Raw genomic sequence first — 22,083 nt, 5'->3', positions numbered from 1 at the left:
TGCCTACAAACCCCAAAACCCCCCCGCCTGGAAAATTGAGAAACTTTGCCGCCATACTGTTCGGATAGCGTTCAAAGTGCAGCATCACGAATCTCTTGTTCTTCAATCTCTCGCTCACTGTTTCTTTTGTGGCCTTCCTAGACCTCAAAATACCTCTTTCATTTCAATTGCCTCGTTTTGTCTTTCAACTGGTGCCCTCGTTATTTTGGTATATGGATATATCCCTCCTGTTTTTCTCATTTTCTATTTTCGTTCACCTCGGCCTTGTGATTGTACATTTATGATTCTATAGAAGCCTGACCTTCACACAAGGCAACCAGGGCTTCTTATTTTGTTACTTTCTTACCCGCCTCCTTATCCCTATTTTTATTTTCCGTTTGCCTCGATTTTGTCTAAAGTGTCTTGCTCGGGTCTGGATATATTGTGGGTCAAGGCCACCGCAGTGCGGGCATCTCACCTGTACATTTGGATGCAATCGCATTGTGGACTGTTCATGGGGAGGATAGCGTGCTTGAGGAATACATATTGTGAACTTTTCTGTTCCCGAATCCCTAGAATTCGAATAAGCCCGAAGCGTCTAAGCATAAGTGGTTTGAAACACTAGACAGTGGTGAGATCTGGACCATTGAGACTCTCAATCGAAGAATGTCACGTCGGCCCCGGCACAGGGTATGGGATAGCCCGCACGGACATCTTGAAGTTGCTTTGATGCAATTGGTGTAGCAGACTCGCTAGTGCTTTACGTAGGGCTGAGGACGTAGGACACCTGTGAATTATGCCCAACAGACTTGATGGGGAGGAGGGATCGATGGGTCAGTGTAAGAGCCTGAGAAGGGAGCACGTTAATACAATCAAAAACACATTTCTTCCTGCCTTTGCTTTTCAAGTCCACGAGGTATAGTATAACTTAGGTACTTCAAGCCTTATGGCTTAAAGGTGCCGCACATTGCAAACACGTAAACAGGAGTTAATAGAAGGATAGGATCGGATGATTGTCGCAGTTGATGCACCAGAGTACTAAGCAAAGTATATCCTGCATGTCTCGGCAGCAGAAGTGATTGGCTGCATGTGGGACAACGCAGGGGTGGTGCCGCCAAGACTGGAATGGAATGAAGAAAGACGCCTGCGGTAAGTAAGTCCGGAGTTGTAGTATCTTAAGTAGGTACCAATGGGATACCTATTGAGCCCGGCTGTCCCTTCAAAACAATGATACCCGAAGAAGTCCAGGTGTACTTTTAACTAACTAAAGACCAAGCAAGTAGTAACGAGTCAGTTCCTTGTTAGTGTACTTTTTGTAGAACACGCTGGCCATGGAAGCCCGCGAATTGAAGCGTTGTCGTCCGGCGATAGAGGGAACGTGGGCACATTCCGGGCGGTGATTGGACCGGAGGCAGCTTCTCCAGAGCTCCCCACTCCTTTTTTTCGACGTAACTTGACGTTGACCCTACCTATTCTGGCATCTAATGAGAGGAGCGCGTTCCCCCATTACCGCGTCTCTTTGGATTCACTGAACCTTGAGCTTCTCTGTTTCTCTCTGCCTGTCTCTCTCTCCCTCCCTCTCCCTCCCTCTCTCCCTCTTCTTTTCTTCCCACCCCTCCCAATTGTGCCCCGCCGGGGTCAGGTGCCCCGCATTGGTCTGCCCTTCCGGGTGAACACGGCATACCATTTAGTTGTGAGGGAACGAAGAGGTCTCTCTCTCTCTCTACCTAAGGAGTAGATAGTGATACTAGATCTTATTACCGGACCAGTCAGCCATAGTCTATCTCCCATCCACTCTCTGTCTGCTGTCTACCTGTCCTTGTCACCGCCAACGCCGACGCCGCCGCTGCTTCACTTCTTCTCCCCGGTGCGAAGGAACGACGTGCACGACGGAGGTACCAGGATTCCGGGATATAACTACCTACGTCTGGAGGTACCTGGATCAGGCCGATCGTCACTTTGACGGGTGTCCTTGCCTTTCTTTCCCCGTCCCCTGGGTTTCTTGTTGACGCCCCACCCTCAAGACTAGTCCAGTCTTCCCTCGTTCTCTCTCTCTCTCGCCCTCCATCCCGCCGGCCGAGCTCAAGAGAGGGGCGGACTTTCTCATCCCATATTCGCACTCGCTGCCATTCTTCTTCTTCTCCTTCCGCTCTGGCATTGCTGCTGTCCACGGTCTCTTTCTTCAGTTTTGTATCTAAGCCCCTCCGCCTTTGCCTCAACTGGGCACCAGCGCATTAAGGGTCCGGTTACATCGCTCTCTCGCCTTCGCGCGGAGCTAGCGTCCAAAGATGTGAGTCCATGTCTGCTCACCGGCCCTGGAATTTGAGCTCGTCACGTCCGCCATTGGAATACTAACAGTCAGGGTTACAGGAAGTTCGGCAAGCAGATCCAGCGTAGACAGCTTGACCTTCCCGAATATGCCGCCAGCTTCGTGAATTATAAGGCTTTGAAAAAGGTCGGTCTTATACTCAGTGTTCTGCCCCTTCAGTACCTCGCCTTTCTGTCTCCCTAGACCACCAGATACACACCATATCTCGTCACAGCTGACATCTATGACAGCTTATCAAACAACTTAGTGCGACACCGACAATACCCGCTCAGAGCGCCGCAGGTGTCCCCCAAAATGTCCCCGAAGCGCAAGCTGCCCTTCGCGCGAACAAGGAGGTGTTCTTTTTCCGTCTGGTAAGAAAGTCTGCCAAGCGCAGGATGAATTGGGACTCATTGGTGATTTGTGTAGGAGCGAGAGATCGAGAAAGTCAACGCTTTCTATCTGCAGAAGGAAGCCGAGGTTTGCACTCCTTTGCAGTTCCCTTTCCAAGACACGATGGGCTGATGACGCGGGGCAGTTCTCGTTACGGCTGAAAACGCTAGTTGACAAGAAACGAGTTATACAATCGCGGGCAGTGACCAGTTCAAAAGCACCTGCCAATTTCGTTGCCCTTTTTGAAGGGTTTCAGCAGTTCGATGGTGACCTGAACAAGTTACAAGTGAGTTCGTTCGGTGTTCGGCAGGCGTCATGGAGATAGGCATACTGATAACCACTGTCCGAAAAGCAATTCGTCGAGATCAACGAGACTGCGATGTCGAAAATTTTGAAGAAGGTTCGTCATAGAAAGAAACGCAGCCGCTAGCTCCCTTGGTCTTGACATGGCTAACAGTTCAGTTAGTGGGATAAAACATCAAAGGTCCGAGTCACCCATACCCCACGCCTCATGGATCCATTCATCCCATCTTGATAACGTGCGGCCATTTACTCATCTGTGTGTCCCCTATAGTCTCGCATGAAAGAGCTGTACCTGCACCGTGCTGTTGAAGTACAACCATGTTTCAATCGTGATGTCTTGCGTGACTTGTCCGACCGAGCAACGACAGCCAGGTTAGAGCTTGAAGCATGGGCAGAAGGCGAAAACATTCACTTTGATACAGCTCGTCCGGTGGACCGGGCTATGGCTGTTCAGGCCTTCGGCACGGATGAGGAAGATCTCGACCTGCAGATTCTCCAATCTGCAATGGCAGGGAACTTGCAGACGCTACGCGAATGGACTGCCAAGTTGCAGTCGTCTCCTGATGCTCATGCCCGCGCAACCCGCACTTTCCTAGCCGCCATCAACGAGTTCTCCGACGATGTACTAGCGGTTCTTTTGGAGAGCGGCTTGGTTGACATCTTAGCTGAAGATGACATCAATGAGCGCAATTGTTTGCACGAAGCAGCAATCTCTGGTCGTGAATTTGTTTTCAAGGCTGGCCTGACAGCCGGTGTCGATGTTTCCAGGACCGACGTTTACGGCCGGATTCCTCTTCATTACGCCTGTATGCATGGCCGCGTGGATATGGTGCGGGACCTCCTGGCTGCAGGACCTCATACTGTCGATGTGATGGATCATGATAATTTCACCCCCTTGATTCACAGCATTGTCAAAGATCAACTAGCATGTGCGGAGCAACTACTTCACAACAATGCCCGCATCGACCCCGCTTCCGAGTCCGATCATATTCCGCTGAATCTTGCCTGTCAGCATGGATCGCTTTCGATAGTTCAAATGCTCTTACAGCGGCGTGCACGATTGCTTCCAGACGCTGAAGGCCTCTATCCTCAGCACATGGTGGCACGAGCCTCGCAGTCGCCGCAGTTACTCCTACTTCTCAAGCAATACGGGGCTGATATGGATCAGCGTGACAAGTTGTATCAATGGACACCACTCTTCCATGCTGCCAGCGAAGGCTGCGTGGGCTGTTTGCGCACTCTACTGGAGCTAGGTGTCGACGCCAGTGCTGTTGATGAGAAGGGCCTCTCGGCGATGTATTATGCGGCCTGGGAAGGGCATTTGGAATGCATGCTTTTGCTTTGGTCTATCCGCACCGACTCACGACCCGCGCGGACACCATTCGACATTATGAACGGTACGAGACAAGCAGAGGCAAGCCACAACATTGATCTGCAAATCAGCGATGCAACGGAAACCGGTGACATGGAGACCGCTGACGGTATCCCTGATTTGTCTCTTCCACCGCCTATCATACCCCTGAGGCGATACGGCCACAACTTTTTGGATAAGAAAGTGTTTGTTCAGATATTATTTGACACTGGCGCATCTGGTTCGATCTGCTTTGATCAGGCCGGCCGGCACCCTGCTGCTCGCTTGACCATCTCATCCAAACTCTCTGACTTGATTCCCCGCACGATTATGCTTCCGATTCAAGAGGATTCACGTATGATCTCATTCCACGTGGATAACCTAGAGTCATTCGCCGTTGACTTCGAGATTTTCCCCACCTTTGGCTCCAAGGTCATCGCCAAAACAGTCGCTCTACCGACAGTATTTAGAGCTGAGAATTCCAGTACCGGGACATGTACATTGCCCTTGTTTGATCCTAGGTTACGTTCGATCGGCCAGCTTCAGTTCGGTTTCCAGGTTATCAAGCCGTATCACGGAGATCCTCTGGAGATTACCCACTTCGCCACTTATTGGAAGGCAACAAGTGCTATTGATCCTGAGCATAACGGCCTAGTCACCGGCTCTAGCCTTTCAGGCGACCATGTTCAGCTTTTCGTGCAACTCACCAAGGATCGGGTTCCGGTTCTGTACCCTCACTTTACCATTGGCCATCACAACATCGAAATCCCCATTTGCCATCTAACCTATGCCCAGTTCCAAGCAATGGGCGCCGAAAGGGGTATAAATCATTCGGAAATGGTGAAATTCCTGCAAACGCGTGCGGTGGAGGATTTGACACAGGCTCATCGCTTGCTGGCCTCATCATTCCTCTCATTGCGAGACGTATTCCACCATCTACCACTCAGTGTCAGCATCAACTTGTCGATCCTCTACCCCTCTGCCGCCGAGGAGCGAGCGTTGAACATGACGTCTTTGGCGGATGTCAACACCTTTGCCGATGCAATTCTTACCGAAGTGTTTGACCATGCTCGTATTTCGCGGGATCATAACCCCGACTACATGCGTTCTGTGGTCTTTACCTCCTATAACCCCAATATCTGCATTGCTTTGAACTGGAAGCAACCGAACTGTGAGTTATCCATGCCTTTACAGGCATCATTTGGAAGCAATATGGCTAATGTTCACTTCCTATCTCAGACCCCGTCCTTCTTTGCAATGATCTTGGCCAAATCCGCGACTTGGCCCGTGACGTTAAGTCTTTGCCAGACGTTGACAGTAGTGGTCGAGCTTCTATGTCCATCAAGGAATCTGCGCGGATAGCACAAAGTAACAATCTCATGGGCTTGATATGCCGTTCTAGTCTCTTGGTATGTTGTGCTTCGTCTGCTTCCCACACTGATACTCTACGACAGTCTGCCCAAGAGATCGAAAACTAACAAATTGATGCCATAGAACGTTGTACCGGCGCTTGTAGAAACTATCAAGGAGCTTGGCCTCGTGCTAGTCGCGGATACCTCCGATGACTCCGAGCAACCCGACCAACTAGACGCCATGCAAGTCGCGAGCCCATTGGGCGTGGCTGAATGGGCATACAGGATGCCAGACGGTGTGAATGGTGTTATGAAAGCCAATGGCATCCTGAAATTCAACGATATGATTGACATGTGATACGCCGTCTCGAGTCTTCTCCTTCGCATACATCTCACCTTTCCTTCACGACCTTTTCGTCGATATGTATCTCGGGCGTCAACAGATCCCGAATTATTGTAATCATGTCAGTCATATATGTTTGTTTCACTGTGAGGTCATTTCTTTACATGGGGTCGGGTCTATTCGCTATTTCTTGCACTGCATGCCTGGACGAACTTGTGTCATTACCTTTTCATAACGCTTGACTCAATATTGCTACATGTTGTGGGTTTTGGATACTCTAGACTGATGTCCTTTATCCTTTAATGTCCCGTCTCATCCTTTCTTGAACGTTTGTACCCTGTCGTCCTTCTTGGCGATCATGATTGACAGAAATACCCGGCTCAATATCTCTGAGTGGAGAAGGACACTGCGCGCGCGTCCTGCAAAATTATATGTAACAGCTAGTGTACATCTCTATAAATATAATATCTTGTTTTGAAAACTCTTCGCAGAGCCATTTCCGGCATTAATCGTCCCAACCATCATACTCAAACACATCTTCAATGGCACCTACATGCCCTTCGGCCTACCCTTGACAATATCCCAGCCCCAGCCCCTCAGGACCTTGACAACGTTGGGAGTGATCGCAGCCGTCAGGGGCACCCGGATAAAGATAAGACTCTTGTGAACCGCATAGGCAAGGGCAAGTTGCGTCCAGAGACCTGTTCAATAATGAAGCAAAGTAATTAGCCGACACCTCTCTTATACCTGCGGATGCATCCAAAGCAAAGGGGGAAAAGCAAAAGCCACTTACTAGCTTCACCACCATTGGCCTTATCCTCACTCGCCTCCTTCGACTCCTGCTCCGCCTGACTCTGCAATGCAGCAGCAGCCTTCTCCTCCTCCTCCGAAGGAGGCCACACCTTCCGAATAGCCCCCTTCACCGACTCCGAAATAACATGCTCATAGTGGCCAATCCGCTCCACGCCAGCCAACCGAACAGCCATAAAACAGAGCGGGAAATCCACCGCCGACAGGATCAAATACACCCACAGCGCGGACCATCCGTACTCCTTCGACAGCGTGCGAAGCCGCTGTGAAAGAGAGGGTGCTTGCTGCTCTGATTGCGCTGAGCTGTTTGACCGAGCGGACCGGAAGAACGACCGTCGGAAGATGTTCCCTGGTTGTTGAATCTGGCCGCTCCTAAATCTCATTTGGGAGGAGGACGAGGGGCTGCGGGTCTGGAAGCTCAATGCGCGTCTGCTGGGCATTCCGAAGGCGCGGCTTAGGAGTGGGGAGGAGGATAGGGACGATGTCCTTGTTGTTGTGGATGCAGGTGGCGCATTTTGGAGAATTCTCGACGCTTGAGAGAACAGGCGCGATAGGTGAGACTGTCGTAAGCTCATTTTGTTCTGGGTTTAAGGGTGGTTTTGTCCGAGTGCGTGCGAATGGGGGTGCGTGGCTTTGTTGTAAGAGGTTGTGAGTCTTTCCGGCAGGGTCTTCGGAAAAGAACGGACAAATCGTGGGGGTAGATGGACAGGCAAAAGCACCAAGAAATCCTCTTCTTATATACTCGCGGATAGCGACGGTCTAGAAAGCAGAAGAAGCCGAGACGGCAATGCAGGCCTGAATGCAAGTGAGATTGGGGATGACGTTGCGGCAGCAGATCGTAGGATCAGCTTCCCTCCCGTCTTTTTTTTATACACTTCGGCGCCGCCATCGGCGTGCCGGCGAGTCCGGTTCCCGATTGGCAACTGGCAATCGGAGCATGGATCGACTGCTCGAAGAATGCATGCTCCAAGCTTGTGGTGTTAAGTTCCGCCATCTCTTCGGCGTTTGTTCGGCTTAGGACCTTGAAGGCGTCACCTGAGCACTACTAGGCCTTTAAGTGTAGTTTTTGCACGTCTACTGGTACGCTGGTAACTAAGCGTTCATACAATACTAAGTAGAGTAACCCATGTTTACCCGCATGTATCAATGCCTGAGGATCATAGCCAGGCATCAAACTGGCATCCGCGCCGCGCGCACCTACACACCGCCTTCGAGGCTCTCCGGCCCATCCTCGACGGGGTCTCCGCACGTCTTGCCAAAAATCTCAGCGGCAGAAAAGAAGTGAGAGTTGAGAGTATATACCTCCCCCATCACCTCCATTCGCCATGTCCCCTCGTATGCCCCGGAAGCTTTCCCAGCTTCCCCTGACGACAATCTGGGCGTCTCAATTCCCGACTTCTTCCATCCGCAGCAGCCAATTGTCCATCACCTCAGTCCGCTCCTTCGGTATCCGGTCCTTGAACCCCCCGGAGACTTCGCGCTTCAACGTCAGCCATGACCTGCCCGTGCTGAAATCGACACCCACCGCCGCCCTCGAGCGCAAGGCCAACACCCTTCCCCTGCGGACCGGTGCCATCACCTTCAAGAAGGGCATGACCGCCCTGTATGACCCCGAGACCGGCAAACGTGTTCCCTGCACCGTGCTGCAGCTCGATCGAGTCGAAGTCGTCTCGCACAAGACTCGCCAGAAGCATGGATACTATGCTGTTCAGCTGGGTGCTGGATGGAGGCGTCCCGATAACTTGACCAAGTCCCTGCTCGGTCATTTCACTGCCAATGGCATCTCGCCCAAGCGTCATGTCTATGAGTTCCGGGTTAAGGATGAGAGCGGGCTTTTGCCTGTTGGGCAGACTGTCAGTGCGGACTGGTTTCAGGAGGGACAGTTCGTTGATGCGAGGTCTGATACGAAGGGTAAGGGCTTCGCGGGTGTTATGAAGAGACATGGTTTCGGTGGTCAGGATCGCAGTCACGGTGTATCCTTGACGCATCGTTCGCTTGGTTCCGCTGGTCCTAGTCAGGGTGGTGGTTCTCGTGTTTACCCTGGAAAGAAGATGGCGGGTAACATGGGTAATGAGCAGAACACGGTTCAGAATCTGAGGATTTTGAAGGTGGACGCTGAGAATGGAATTGTTGTGGTCAATGGTAGGATACCCCGAAATACTCCTCTGTTTAAGTGGATTTCATATATGTAAAAGTTGATGCTGACTTTTGGGTTTTAATAGGATCCGTCAGTGGTCCCAAGGGCTGCGTTGTCCGGATACAGGATGCTATTAAGAAGCCGTGGCCGGAAGCTTCCCCTGCGACTACTGAGGCTTCTGAATAATTCAACCGCACGCGCTTTCTGTTCTTCTTGTGATCTTTTGTCAAATGTACTACTACTACATTGTATTGTTTTTTAAGAGCGGCGTCTGTATATGATACATAAATGATATCCCTTTCCAAAGTGGTGGTTCCTATATTTTTCTCCGCCTGATAGGCGCTCTCAAATAGCGCTTCCACTCCGACACAAGAGACATAAATCAGCTCAATGAGAGGATGAGTGTGGGGGAAAGGGAGAGTGAGACGCTTTCCGAAGCCCGAACGCCTTAGCCCAATGCACATGACTGATATGATATATTTACATGCACAAATCTCCAAACACCACGTAACAAGCAAGTATACAGCCCGAACAAAGAGGGCCAAGTAGTCGAGTCAATCAATTGGTCTGATTGAAGGGATCGGTATCTTTGTCAAGTAGCTGGATAACCGTGCCATCCTCGGTTTCCAAGCTCCATACTTCCGTGCGGAACTATAGAACGAACGTTAGTAGGTGTTCTTGAACCTTTGAAAAACCAAAAGCAAAGACTTAGGTCAGAAAGAAAGGTTATGGGGTAGACGAACAAAGCTAGTCCGGTCAGGTCTAATACTGCGAAACCGCATTTTACCCTGGGCCTTGGTACCCTTAACCCAGAATGAAATATCAATGCGACCATGAAGCTGGTTCATCTCTCCACTAATCCACGGGATCTTCTGAGCAAAGTAAATCTCATCACCCAGAACCTCCCTCGCCTGCGGAGAAGTCCTCAGCGCATACAGCGTACTGTTAACCACACTGGAGGAAGATTTCTGGTAGTTGAATATACCCAGCATAGCGGCCCCCACGACAACAGCAAAGATGGGCAAGGTTCGTAGCCATCGCCTCTCGCTTTGAACATTGGGTAGAGCTCTGTCCGCCCGTCTTTCCATAAGAGGGCCCGAGTTCGCCTGTGGTGCGGGGATCAAGTTGCGCCGGGGAGGGAGCATTCCGCGATGATTTACGCATAGTCGAGAAGCGCCGATGCGCCTCTCTGCGAGTCGTAGGAGCATCTTTGAGAAGTATTAAAGATCAATTGGCTTTCGACGTGTGCCGTGTGTCTTGCGCGGTGTGGCGTGACCTCTGTGCTTTATTGTATCGCGGGAATTGGCAGTGGTAGTAGGCCGTGGTTGCTGAATGCTCCGAAGTCCGAAACCTGAGGCGGGAATGGTGAACTAAAACGGCCCGTACCCTTGGCAAACGAGACAAACTCACGCCCAAGCTAAAGGGACCTTGTGTGCTTTTAGACCTGAGCGACGTCATCACCAACTCTCTAGTGCTCTCTACTACCTTCACAGCAGACATACAGTTGCAGCGATGGCAACGGCAAGGCTTCGCAGAGCGTTTCGCTACCCTGACGATTCAGGCGATGAAGAGCACAGTCGGGAGGAGCTGGACGAAGAAGGTATGCACTGTCAGATGCCCAGGCAGGAAGCCATTCTAGACGACGTTGCTGACGGTCCGACAGAGCAGGAACGTGTGATAGAGCAGCTGAAAGCACTGGATGAGAAGCGGAACTCTGAATATAGTGTAAATATATCTCCTACAGGAAACAATCGAACTAAAAATGAGAGCATTTGCTGAGTGCCAATCGACGCATTTATATAGATCGTTTTCGCCGCCATCCCGCTATTTTCCAGCTTCGCTTTTATTGCTTCAATACTGTCGGGCTCCTCGAGCCTATCTGAACGATGCCTTTCTTTGCTCGGTGCTCTATCTCTACTAGTCACAGCTTATATCATGAAGTATCTCCCACTCGAACGCCCGGATCCTAAGGGCAAGAGACCAATGGCCACACCGCATGCTATGGCGAGCATCCGGCCATACATCTTGCCTGTCAATGCTGCGATCTGCGTGCTTCTGGCCCTGGTCTACGCTTCCCAACCCACAACGCAATCCTGGCTGGAGATCCAGCCGGTTATCTACTTGGTTCCAGGAGGTAGGTGATCTTCAGCATCCTTGCTTTGCTTAGCTGCTCTGAGTCTTTGGTGGAAAGATCGGACGAGTACTGACACGATATAGCAATGTTTGCGGCTGTCCTAGTCGCACGCAAGGTCATGCTTTCGGTTGACCTTAAGACTCTTGAGAATCTCCGCTATGAGTACAAAGGAGCATAGAGCATGCTACAATCGTACAGCCTTTTTGGGTCAAGCACGGCTCTACGGGCAATCACCTGACAAGACGCGGGCGACAGTTACACGCTCATGGTCTCGATATTTCAGCGAGTGTGCAAGACTTAAGTTCGATCCTGAATTCGTCCGCTGATACCAATGCCAAGATATGCCTGCTCGCTATTTGTGGAAAAGTGAAAACAATAGAAGAAAAAAAAAAGTATAACGCCCGACATGCATAGAGCTTTAACGACATGGGGAATTGCTGCAGCGCCCTGGAACTTGTCACTGGCCGGAGAGATCAGGTACACTCATAAACGAGCCGTCAAGCTTTTCCAGGGCCGGATCTACCGGTATATCGCCATAGTCAGGCGCATACTCTGTTACCGAAGGCGCCTCCTCAAGCTGAATGCTATGCTCGACCATTGACTGGTTACGCTTCTCGTCGGCTTCTTTTTGGTGCTTTTTTAGCCGTTTGACCTCATCATCGCCGGCCTTCTTTAGCCATCTGAGGTTGGATTGTCGGAAATCCACCAAGCTCTCCACACTTCGAGGGTCGGCTATCTTCCGAGTGTCGTGCCCCAACAATGTGCATGTCGGCTCAAAGGGCGTCATCGTAGGATCGCGACGACATGTAGCACAACTGCAAATCTTGCGGCACTTTGGGCACTTCCACTCGAATGCCTCCATTGTCTCCTGCGGCTTTATATTGAAAGCCCTAAACAAGCTACCATAACAGTAATTCGCCCGGCAACTAGAACAGGAGGCAAGCTTCCACCTTGGCTCGGCATATCTACAAATATGGCAATTCCCAGTCTGCTGGAGTGCGTCAACCCGACGAGTTTTCCTGCGTTTGCGCGCGGAATCAAGTCGCTCTGAATCACTTTCCAGCTCTTCCAGCCGTTCTGACTGAACGGTTGGCTTACTTATGTCGACCCATGGCCGCCTCCCGAGTTCCAATTGGCAAACCTCTGCAAGTGTTCTCTTCTCCAGCCGGCTCCTTTGCGCCGGGAGACTCACGAATGTTTCTCGGGCTTGAGAGTTGATGTCGAGTATTTGCAGCCTCCAGGTCTCATATTTGGCTTGAAGCTCATCCCAAGGGAATTGCTCAACCCATCTAAGCTTAGCTATGCAAGCACAGCTCCTGCCCATCGCATAGCATTCCATGCAAATATCATAAGTGTCTTCCTCGTCTGTGTTCGTTGGTCCCACACAAGACGGGCAAGTTAGAAACCTGTTGAAAATATTACCCCGGCAGTATGAACAGGTAATATTACTGTCAAAAGCAACATATTCAACATCCTCTTCGGATAGTTGGTCCGAGAAACTCTCAGACAAGATGATGTCAGTAAAGAGACCGAAAAGGTGCTCGAAATCTTTAACTATCTGCTGAAGTGTCGAATCACCACTGTCAACTGTATCTGCCTTGCGGAGGATGGCCGAGTAATGCTCCAATGAGTAGAACACTATCGCTTTGTTCTTGTACTGTTCGTCTCGGCAAACCATCCTGGCGTGAGGAAGAGCCTCGGTGAGCGCTTTCTCCAGGGTCTCCGGGGTTGTACGATTCCAAGCCACTTTCATTGTCCTTGTCCCTCGATTCCACACTTGGTGTGCTGCTAAAGGGGGTATGAGGATGAAGTCGCCCGGTCGTTGCTCGACAACGTAAGTCTTGAAAGGCGCTGCCTTCCACGCATTTATTTGCGCAAAATGATCCTCAAGATCGATATCGTGGCCTAGAGTTGACATCCAATATTCCGAGACTACCCGGCGATCTTTGCTCTCGGTCATGAACCAAATAGACGACCCCGGCTTCGTTTCTTTACCATATTCAGCGGAACCATCCGATGCCTCCACCATGATGTTCTGGCCCAAACTAGCACACATTTCCTGGTGAGCTGGTGTATAGGTACCTTCGTGGCCAATGTAACACATCAGATTTTCTGCACGCATGCTAGGAGGGAGGCAACTCATAAGATCCCCAGGTCTGGCTATTGGGCCATTTGATCCCGAAGACTTTTTATTTTTGTTGGAAGATGTACTTCTCTTCGCTCCCGGACCGTCAAAGGTTTCCTGAAACTGATTCAAGTAAAATAATCCGGGGGGGATTATCCTTTTCAATTGCTCGCGCCACTGATAAGGGCAGTCAATGTCCTTGAGATAGATTCTCTGACGTTCGGGATCTTTGTAGTTATATGACGTCCACTGGTTTGCTAGAAGGGGCATGTTCTTCAGGTAATGGCCAATAGTAAGAGGTAAATCAGTTTTTGTGGTCAAATTCCGAGCACATTCCGCTGTGTCGTAGAGGCTCTGAGTTAGATAAGGAAGTCAGCATAGACGAGGGAAACATCACTCACTCACTTTTTGATGAATAGTGAGTTCTTAGCCACTTCTCCGAGAAGATCGTGTTATTGAGCCGGTGATTGAAGCCCTCGACTACCAAAGGCTTTCCGCCCCGAACCACATGGAGCAAGACGAGCTTCTCAAATATCTCTAGCCCATTCTCATCAATCATATCGCAGTGAATCCTGGCAGCTTCCTGAAAGTTTGGTGTCGAGTTCACAAGTGCTGTGAGGTCCAAGTCTGGAGAAAGTGGCTCAAAAGCCGCTCGGGGTCGCTGGGCGGGCATCCTGACGGGGTTCCAACTATCTGGTATAATTGGCGATGTCTCCAGTACTTTCACTCTCAACAATAACGATCACCCTATTTTGCGATATTAGACAAAGCCAACACTTTTTGCTCCCCGTAATATAGCATACTCCTAAATAGAAAGCTTCTGAATGGACAGCTGCGCAGAAGCTGTGTTCTCCGGGAATCGTGTAAAGAATTGTCGGAGTGCACGTACACCAGACCACTCATGGATATCGCCCGCGAGAGGTATTCAGGCTTCGTGGGACCGAGGTTAATGCGCTTCAAGAAACAGTCCGGTAGGGCGTACTTCATCACTTGCCCACAGACGCATATCGCGCGGTCATCACAGTAGCGAGCAACAGGCGAGTAACACCACAAATTTGAGACAGAAAAAGCAGTCGCCTTCTGCTCAAGCTGTACCTCGCTTCCCAAATGATGAAATCAAAAAGAGCATTTAACATCTATTGACACCGCGCGGTTGTTGATTGTCTCGATTCACTCTGGCTGCAGCTGCATCCGCGATTGTGGCATGTGGGTCCCGTCCGCCGGGCCCAGGAACGCATGGAACCACTGCCGAAAAAGGCTCGAGAACACCTCCGGACGCCAATATACCTTAAATTTCGCGCATCATAATAAACCTTTTGCTCTCCCGATCAATTTCCTTGGGGGTTGATTTTCGGAAGCTTCTGCTCCTGGTATGGGAATTGCTCGGTGATAGCTTCGTCTTACGCCTTTTCTGCTTCAATTCTTCTCACCTGCTGGTCAATTGGCTCGGATAGCGTCTAGTCTGGTTGGCGTACGGATTTCATCTGCCTAACCGCCGTGCCAGTTCGATTCGTTGTCTCCGGGTACAATAAGACTGAAACTGCTGGCCATACACGGTGCCAATTGCTACGCACCATCGTCTCGATATCCCCATCCGGATCATGATGAGTGCCTGGGCCACTTGCTTGTTAGCCGGCCGGCATGCACGATTATGTCGCTATCCTAGGGAAAGGAGCATATATATATACCGATGCATCCCTATACAGGGACATGCTGGTCCAGTTTCGCTATCATCTTCTAGGAGATATGGTTATACTGCGACCAACAGCATTCAATCGGCCTACCGAAAATCGAATATTACAACCCACAACCGCCATCCCCGTCGGTCAGCCCTTATTATTAGCCACGCACATAGTACGACAAGCCAGGCCTCAGTGAAATGCTATACGCCACCAAACAAAGGCCTTATTTCTTATTTGCCTCCGTCATGGATACCGTACGCTGAGCTGCTACGCCTCGATAAACCGACAGGTACATACTACCTTTTCTTCCCCTGCGCATACTCTACTCTACTTGCGGCGTCCATTGCGCCGTCCGTCCCGGTCTGGGAGGTCGTTGGAACTACCGGGCTTTTCTTTGCTGGTGCGTTGATTATGCGCGGTGCCGGATGTGCAATCAATGATCTATGGGATAGAAACTTAGATCCGCATGTCGAACGCACGAAATTCCGCCCGATCGCAAGAGGAGCAATTTCTCCTGGCAAAGCAGTGCTTTTCACGGGCTCTCAGTTATTAGCAGGACTCGGTATTCTTCTTCAATTTCCGTATCAATGCCTTTGGTACGGTATACCCAGTCTTCTTTTGGTGACCACTTATCCTCTTGCTAAGCGCGTTACATATTACCCCCAAGCTGTGCTGGGCCTTACTTTCTCATGGGGTGCAATTATGGGCTTCCCTGCGCTGGGCATCGATCTTCTCAATAATGGCGCCGCACTGGAAGCTGCTGCTGCGCTTTACGCCAGTTGTGTGACCTGGACGGTTCTGTATGACATGATATACGCGCATATGGACATTAAAGATGACGTTGCGGCTGGCATTAAGTCTATTGCTCTTCGTCACGAAAAGAACACAAAAGCTGTGCTTTCAGCTCTCGCCGCCGTACAGGTGCCGTTACTCGCCGCTGCAGGTGTAGCAGCAGGAAGCGGGCCTATCTTCTTCATCGGCAGTTGTGGCAGTGCGGCTGTCTCCCTCGGTCTCATGATCTGGAAAGTCCAATTAAAAAATGTACAAAATTGCTGGTGGTGGTTCAAGAACGGTTGCTTACTCACCGGTGGAGGTATTACCCTGGGAATGCTCCTTGATTATGTCGCGCAAACCACAGGGTTTTATAAATCGGTTGAGGAGCCGGTTTCCCTTGAGAGCTGATAGAAACAAAACCTTTTACTTCTGTCTTTTCAGGCCCTGGAGCCCTACTTAACCTTATTGTTCATCGTCCTTGCCAATACCCAGGTACTGCTCCACCTTACCGACTATCGATCTCCATTCCATCATGCCGCCGACGCCTGTATCGCCGCAAGCAAGATCTTTCTCTATCGGGTGAAGTACGGAAACCCAGCCCTCAGTATTGCTAGAGTTCACGCCCCATTCACCTTTTAGTATAGCCAGTTGCTTCTCGGTTATTGGATGCTCCCACATTGCTGTATTCATGGCAGGAGCAACAAATACAAGGGGCTTCTTCTCCTTGAAACCGACATCTACCATTCCCGTCGTGTCCCATGCTCTCAGGACCGAAAGAAGAAGGTTATCGGAGATACCCATGGTCATCTTGGCCATGGTATTGGCGGATAAAGGTGCGATGAGTAAGAGGTGTGCCCATTTTCTTAGTTCTATATGTAGGATTGGCTCGCCACGAGTCCAAGGGTGCCTCCACTCATCCTCGTCTCGGTAAATAGCATCCACACCAGGAAGCTCGAGCAGACTTTCGAGCAATGGTTGCTCGTGACTTTGCCCCTTTAGAAATTCTGCCGCTGATTTTGTAACGATTATGCGGATAGAAATGTTGGAATGGCGGCTAAGGGCTTCCGCAATATTGGGGAGTTTGATGGTCGCAACTGACCCGCTGGCTGCAAGAAGCACATGGATTTTATTGTCACCCAGGTAGTGTTGGGCGTGAAATGGAGCTTGTGAGGATTCCATCCGGTTCTTGTAAAGATCCTGGCCGGGTCGGGCAAACGATCTGATGAATGCTTATGTTAGGATGGCGGGTGATAATTTTCACACTTGAAGTTGCGGGGTGTTTTGGAGAGCATACGCGGGGCGTTTTGGAGGAGTAACCCGTTTATCAACTACTCTGCTAATATTCTGCCGTAGCCTTCGCGGCATTCGCAGTGTGTAACGTAAAGATCATTTACATAAGACTTTCAATACGGATTATGGAACATTGCTATCCCTAATTGTCCACTCACAAGTTCACCGTTGAGATCTTGCTCTAAGATCAACAATGGGGAGCCATAAGCTAACTTCACTAGATGTCTTATTTTGCCGCTCCTGATACTTCGAGTAGCAGCTATTATTTATTATGATTTAGTTCTGTAGAAAGAATGTACTATCTGTACACTGTTTTCAAATGGCATGGTTACCTGCTCCCTGGTCTTTTTAATCAAGTATAAAGTACTCCATGTCTGTGACAAGTTTGAATCACATGACTGCGAACTATACCTTATTAATGTCAATGACTACAGTGGTTGCTTAGTGAGCATGTGTAGCTAGTTAAGTTCTCCGCATAATGCTACTAAATCCTCGGACTTCGGTGCATATAGACAAGCAGAGCTTGACTCCAGCGGCAATCAATTCACATTTCTAGAAATTCACACGCTAATAATTTACCATGTTTTCTAGGACTTTGGCCTCATCGGTATGTACTGCGAACCCCTACTTTACTGATCTCTCAGTTATTCTCCTATTATTACTTTGTTCTTCATGAACAGATCAAGTTTACAATAATTTCTATTAGGCGTTTCGGCCGCTTTTCCGACAACCTCAAGCTTTGCAACCCAGATTTGCTGGCATTCAGCTGCGCTCTAACCTCTATGCCCGGTATCTGTCTTCGGAGACACGGACAGCTATTGACAAAGCTGTCGCATCTGCACCTGTCGTTCTTTTCATGAAGGGCACGCCAGAGACGCCGCAGTGCGGTTTCTCTCGGGCCAGCATACAAATTTTGGGACTGCAGGGAGTGGACCCGAAGAAATTCGTTGCATTCAATGTGTTGGAAGATTCAGAACTTCGTCAGGGTATGCTTTATAAATGGGCTCTCTGTCCTTGATCCCTATCTCAGGTCAACTAACACTAGGTCTCTCAGGTATCAAAGAGTATTCAGACTGGCCCACAATTCCGCAATTGTATTTGGAGAAGGAGTTCATCGGTGGTTGCGATATATTGATGTCTATGCATCAAAATGGAGAACTTGCTAAATTGCTCGAGGAGAAGGGGGTCCTTGTGGCGGCCGACTAATTTCGGGAAGGTGATATAGCGCAGCTGCCTCGATACACGTACTGTACATTTACATTCAAACCATCATACCGTTCTTCGTCTGAAGGAGAGAACCATGTCATCAGTAGATGCACTCATGCTCGTTGCTCAATGTCTGCATTTCGTTTCTAGCGCGGTCGAGGATGGGGGGATAAAGAAGCTTATGTGAATTTTCATGACGTACGCCATTGTCACGCTATTGTCCAAATCTCATACTACGTATTGAATTTAAAGTGTGTCTGTTTTGGGTGTGCACAAAAGCAGCTATAATATCGGAGTGCTGGTTTTCTCTATCTCCGGGCATCCCTCCCTTCCTCCGTTTTCTATATTACGTATCGTCTCGTATTCTATGAAAGGGCACTTGCCCAGTTTTGTTATACATATTGCTATCTAGGCAGATGCCGACTCTTTGGACTTGACCAACTCCTCAACAGCACCCTTTTCGAGTTTGGCGCGCTGTCTTTCTTCATAGGCTTCCCTACTTTTCAATATCCTGTCGACGATCTCACCGGCATTCACATGCTGGTACGTATGGCTGGATGTCTCTTTGAAGATGCCCATCCGCTTGGGTGCCATATAAGGATCATAGGTGAGGGGTATGAACGTAGTAGGACCGTGGTAAACTGCATCTGGAACGCCCAAGGGCATGGCCTCCAGGTATGACTGACTTGGGGAGAACGGCGAGGAAAAGATAACCGCATGTATATACTAAAACCTGGTTAGCAGATTGATACTTCACTTTAAAGTGCCAGACTTTTTGGAAAACATACGCGACACTGCAGAACGCATAGTCCGCGTTCAAAGATGTTCATGATTGGGTAGTTGAGGCCTTTCCAATGGTTTATAACATCGTCGTCATGTATGCCAGCAACAACATAAGCAGGGCCATAGTCCTCTCCGTATTCTTTGACCCTCTTTATCTTTTGCTCTTGGTCATACCAACCACGCCGACGGCCTTCGGATTCCTCCTGCGTTAAGACCTGTCGAAGGAATTCGATGTGCCCGGATGAGAACAAGTCAAATCCCCCATCAACATAGATAATTCGCTGCCCCGGCCTTGGCAACTTTCCGTTTACAATGGTCTCAAATGCACCAGGTTCCTCGACTGTGTTCCCAAGTTTCGCAGAACTCGATCCGTTCCAGATCCAAACCTGCGGGCCAGGCTGTAGACCCGTCTCGTCAGTGGCGTAATCACGAATCCTTTTCATGAGGCTATCAGCCGAATGCTTGCGCTCTTCCAGACTTCCAGATCCTTCTTCTCCGTTAAGTGTATCCTTTACACTCTTGACGAAATGGTTCTTCGTACACAGAAGCATTCGTCCAACAAGGTCTGTCGTGGATATCCCCGGCGTTCTCTTGACCACACGAAAGCGCCCTGCAGCTTTGACAAACCGGTAGCAGTCCTCCCCATTGCTGTCGGAGGTGATATCATCACCATGGACGACATACTTGCAGCCGTAGTGCGATACCCAAGGTAAAAATGTCACGTAAGGGGCAGAGGGAACGCAGCGAGTCACCCAGCGACATGCTTCCACTGCAGCTACTCTAGACTTGGTCAGAAGGCCAATGGGATGCTTAATATAGAAAAACTAACCTTTCATCCAGTGTCATAACTGTCGGCCCCTTATTCTCGAGGATTGCTTCGTCAGAGTGGACACCGACATAAAGCTCGTCTCCCAATTGGCGAGCCTGAAGCATAGCACCCGCATGCCCTACAAAACTCAGCCTTGTTAATGCATTGTGTGAAGTACGACCAAAGGGTGGCATACCATGATGGCTAAAGTCAAAGCATCCGTCTACCCAGATACGATTGTCCGAAATGGGTACATCAGCTTGGGGGTCCACGGGCCACTCTCCTGGCGCGGGGATCATGTCTTCTGTAGTGGCGCTCATTTTTGTAGGGCGACTCCGTATGGAGGAGATGTAGACTAAGAAGCAATTGCCAGAGTTTTCAAATGGATCCCCTTTGGCCTTATGCTTGTATTGAAGCGTTTTGGGAAGTTGTCGACGGGTTGAGACCATGAAACGACCTAGGGTGTCCACCTACCTAACCCGACTGGGCGGGCTGAAGAGGGGCAATGTGGCATGCGGAGAAGGAGGCGGGATGACATCGTAGGATTCGGAACGGCGCGATACTGTATCAGTCCCCGCCTAGCATAACCTTTAGTGGTGCCTACACTTCTATACTTTCGATATACTTCAAAGGTACCTTCTGGTCCAAACCTTTAAAGTAGTAGAACATCCATCCTGTAGCACCGTTGCATGAATTAAATGGGTTATAGACCAAGTCAGATTTCGTTAATCACTAGAGATACTGTACTACCACAGTGAACGTTCCGGTCAAGGAACTGTATTCGTCAAGAGAAGTTGTTCCATTTAGAGATCGCGTGGGGAAAACGAGAGATTTTCTTTTCGACCATGCCAGCAAGAAATGGACCAAGAAAACCCCATCACATGTTATACTCTGAAATTATCGAGAGCAAACTGCCTTGGTGTGTAAAGGTATCTCTATCACTCAGTCACTTTACGTAGAAGTGGGTTTAGTTCAACATGTCTAATCCTCTATTCTGGTGCGTATATAGTGCTCATGTTAAATAAACACGCTGTGGGAAAACAGACAAGGTGATAAGAGCGAAAGAAGAGTCTAGAACTTTTGGTAGTACATGTCTCATAAGTTGCGCGTGATAGCAAAAACAAGAGGCGCTGAGGCAGGGCATCAAAAGACAATCACGAGCAGATGCGGTTTGGATCAATTGCAGAGGGGAGATCCATCGGGAATAGAAAACAAACGCTTCAATTAAGACATAACGATGAAGGCGGAAGACGGAAGAGAGAGACGCCAGTTAATGCAAACGCTCAAAAACCTATGACGGAAAAGATAGACTAAGACCGAAGCCCCAGCTATAGTTAGGATTGGAGCTTGTTGCTCTCGAGTTCGCGTTGTTCACTGAAAACTCGGCGACTCATCTCAAGAACAGCCTCGAACCCTTCTCGGCCCTTCTTCGCGTTTTGACTAAATCTCTCCACGCTAGCCTCTTCTACCTTATTTTTTATTTTCTGCCATCCGCCACACAGGGCAGTAATCTTCGCCTCTTGGTTGAAATCGGTAGTCGAGGATGGGTTTGACGGCGACGGCTGATAGATAACAGTCTCCTTGACGTTCAAAACGTTGGACCATGTAAGGTTGGTCGAACACATCGTAACCTTCTTCGAGATAGGATCGACGTAGGACACTTCGTAAACATGCGACGTAGCACTGCCTCCAAAGAGGGAAAGAACCCATTGCGGCACTGATTGGTTACAGGTGATCAGACGCTCTGTCCGCAGCTATAGAATAAGACAGTCAGCCAGTGTTGCACGGTAAGAATGAAAATAAGGCGATCGACAATACGTACAATGCCAGTATCAGCATCGACTGCCCGAGATAGGGTGTCTACTGCCACGACATGTGTAGACTTGTCATTCCATGGACAATATTTGCGCCAATTTGCCGCAGAAACCTCTTCCCACGAATAATCGAATGTGCACGTCGATGAAAAGACTCTCATGTCGATAGACTGCAATATGAAACGTCCCTTGGAATCGTAAAAGACAAAAAGTGTGGACGTATGCTTATAGAACACTTCGGGAACAAGAAGATGCACGTCCAAGGAGAAAAGAGAGCGAGCCAGGCCGGGAGCGAAACCCAAGTCTGTGGCGGTAGGTGCTTCGGAGATAGGTTCTTATGAATTCGATAACTACGGGGAGTTCAGGATGTGGCGAATAATCAACTACTACAACATGAGTAATGAGAACTCCACACAAGTGGTTGTGAAGGCGGACGCAGTGATTGAGGGTGGCGATCGCCAATCTTGTGCAATATAGCGGAAGGATTGGTA

General features: G+C 49.6%; 12 protein-coding genes across 12 annotated transcripts; 5 read left to right on the top strand and 7 right to left on the bottom strand.

Annotated features, from left to right (window-relative positions):
- Positions 1-739: 739 nt before the first annotated feature.
- On the bottom strand, positions 740-1,661 carry An04g00240 (uncharacterized protein; the record flags this gene model as incomplete). Its single annotated transcript, XM_059747238.1, has 4 exons — positions 740-878; positions 1,019-1,196; positions 1,290-1,397; positions 1,490-1,661. The coding sequence occupies 4 exons, from the start codon at positions 1,659-1,661 to the stop codon at positions 740-742; spliced, it is 597 nt and encodes a 198-aa protein (XP_059600415.1).
- A 686-nt stretch (positions 1,662-2,347) lies between these two features.
- On the top strand, positions 2,348-6,044 carry An04g00230 (uncharacterized protein; the record flags this gene model as incomplete). The annotated part of the gene is given in 8 exon segments (XM_059747237.1): positions 2,348-2,434; positions 2,539-2,661; positions 2,717-2,767; positions 2,826-2,966; positions 3,033-3,080; positions 3,255-5,505; positions 5,574-5,743; positions 5,829-6,044. Coding segments are annotated over 8 exon segments (3,087 nt in total), but the record flags the coding sequence as incomplete, so codon positions are not given.
- A 277-nt stretch (positions 6,045-6,321) lies between these two features.
- Positions 6,322-7,414, bottom strand: An04g00220 (uncharacterized protein; the record flags this gene model as incomplete). The annotated part of the gene is made up of 3 exons (XM_059747236.1): positions 6,322-6,448; positions 6,583-6,730; positions 6,823-7,414. The coding sequence occupies 3 exons, from the start codon at positions 7,412-7,414 to the stop codon at positions 6,322-6,324; spliced, it is 867 nt and encodes a 288-aa protein (XP_059600413.1).
- Positions 7,415-8,164: 750 nt separating this feature from the next.
- On the top strand, positions 8,165-9,162 carry An04g00210 (mitochondrial 54S ribosomal protein uL3m; the record flags this gene model as incomplete). The annotated part of the gene is made up of 2 exons (XM_001401347.3): positions 8,165-8,981; positions 9,062-9,162. 2 exons carry the CDS (start codon positions 8,165-8,167, stop codon positions 9,160-9,162), a joined length of 918 nt encoding a protein of 305 aa, XP_001401384.1.
- Positions 9,163-9,534: 372 nt separating this feature from the next.
- An04g00200 (uncharacterized protein) lies at positions 9,535-10,184 on the bottom strand (the record flags this gene model as incomplete). The annotated part of the gene is made up of 2 exons (XM_001401346.3): positions 9,535-9,627; positions 9,720-10,184. The coding sequence occupies 2 exons, from the start codon at positions 10,182-10,184 to the stop codon at positions 9,535-9,537; spliced, it is 558 nt and encodes a 185-aa protein (XP_001401383.1).
- A 304-nt stretch (positions 10,185-10,488) lies between these two features.
- On the top strand, positions 10,489-11,288 carry An04g00190 (uncharacterized protein; the record flags this gene model as incomplete). The annotated part of the gene is made up of 3 exons (XM_059747234.1): positions 10,489-10,701; positions 10,780-11,110; positions 11,194-11,288. 3 exons carry the CDS (start codon positions 10,489-10,491, stop codon positions 11,286-11,288), a joined length of 639 nt encoding a protein of 212 aa, XP_059600412.1.
- A 279-nt stretch (positions 11,289-11,567) lies between these two features.
- An04g00180 (uncharacterized protein) lies at positions 11,568-13,908 on the bottom strand (the record flags this gene model as incomplete). Its single annotated transcript, XM_001401344.1, has 2 exons — positions 11,568-13,573; positions 13,641-13,908. The coding sequence occupies 2 exons, from the start codon at positions 13,906-13,908 to the stop codon at positions 11,568-11,570; spliced, it is 2,274 nt and encodes a 757-aa protein (XP_001401381.1).
- Positions 13,909-14,839: 931 nt separating this feature from the next.
- Positions 14,840-16,099, top strand: An04g00170 (uncharacterized protein; the record flags this gene model as incomplete). The annotated part of the gene is made up of 1 exon (XM_001401343.3): positions 14,840-16,099. One exon carries the CDS (start codon positions 14,840-14,842, stop codon positions 16,097-16,099), a length of 1,260 nt encoding a protein of 419 aa, XP_001401380.3.
- Positions 16,100-16,153: 54 nt separating this feature from the next.
- On the bottom strand, positions 16,154-17,353 carry An04g00160 (uncharacterized protein; the record flags this gene model as incomplete). Its single annotated transcript, XM_001401342.3, has 3 exons — positions 16,154-16,888; positions 17,140-17,221; positions 17,349-17,353. 3 exons carry the CDS (start codon positions 17,351-17,353, stop codon positions 16,154-16,156), a joined length of 822 nt encoding a protein of 273 aa, XP_001401379.3.
- A 300-nt stretch (positions 17,354-17,653) lies between these two features.
- Positions 17,654-18,187, top strand: An04g00150 (uncharacterized protein; the record flags this gene model as incomplete). Its single annotated transcript, XM_059747233.1, has 3 exons — positions 17,654-17,666; positions 17,719-17,967; positions 18,036-18,187. The coding sequence occupies 3 exons, from the start codon at positions 17,654-17,656 to the stop codon at positions 18,185-18,187; spliced, it is 414 nt and encodes a 137-aa protein (XP_059600411.1).
- A 408-nt stretch (positions 18,188-18,595) lies between these two features.
- An04g00140 (uncharacterized protein) lies at positions 18,596-20,098 on the bottom strand (the record flags this gene model as incomplete). Its single annotated transcript, XM_001401340.3, has 4 exons — positions 18,596-18,913; positions 18,976-19,750; positions 19,800-19,917; positions 19,975-20,098. The coding sequence occupies 4 exons, from the start codon at positions 20,096-20,098 to the stop codon at positions 18,596-18,598; spliced, it is 1,335 nt and encodes a 444-aa protein (XP_001401377.1).
- A 1,014-nt stretch (positions 20,099-21,112) lies between these two features.
- Positions 21,113-21,753, bottom strand: An04g00130 (uncharacterized protein; the record flags this gene model as incomplete). The annotated part of the gene is made up of 2 exons (XM_001401339.1): positions 21,113-21,532; positions 21,601-21,753. The coding sequence occupies 2 exons, from the start codon at positions 21,751-21,753 to the stop codon at positions 21,113-21,115; spliced, it is 573 nt and encodes a 190-aa protein (XP_001401376.1).
- Positions 21,754-22,083: the final 330 nt, after the last annotated feature.

This window comes from Aspergillus niger (genome assembly GCF_000002855.4).
Source record: "Aspergillus niger supercontig An04".
NCBI classification, from domain to species: domain Eukaryota; kingdom Fungi; phylum Ascomycota; class Eurotiomycetes; order Eurotiales; family Aspergillaceae; genus Aspergillus; species Aspergillus niger.
The sequence above is the reverse complement of the archived record's forward strand: the minus strand, read 5'-3'. Positions and strand labels throughout refer to the sequence as shown.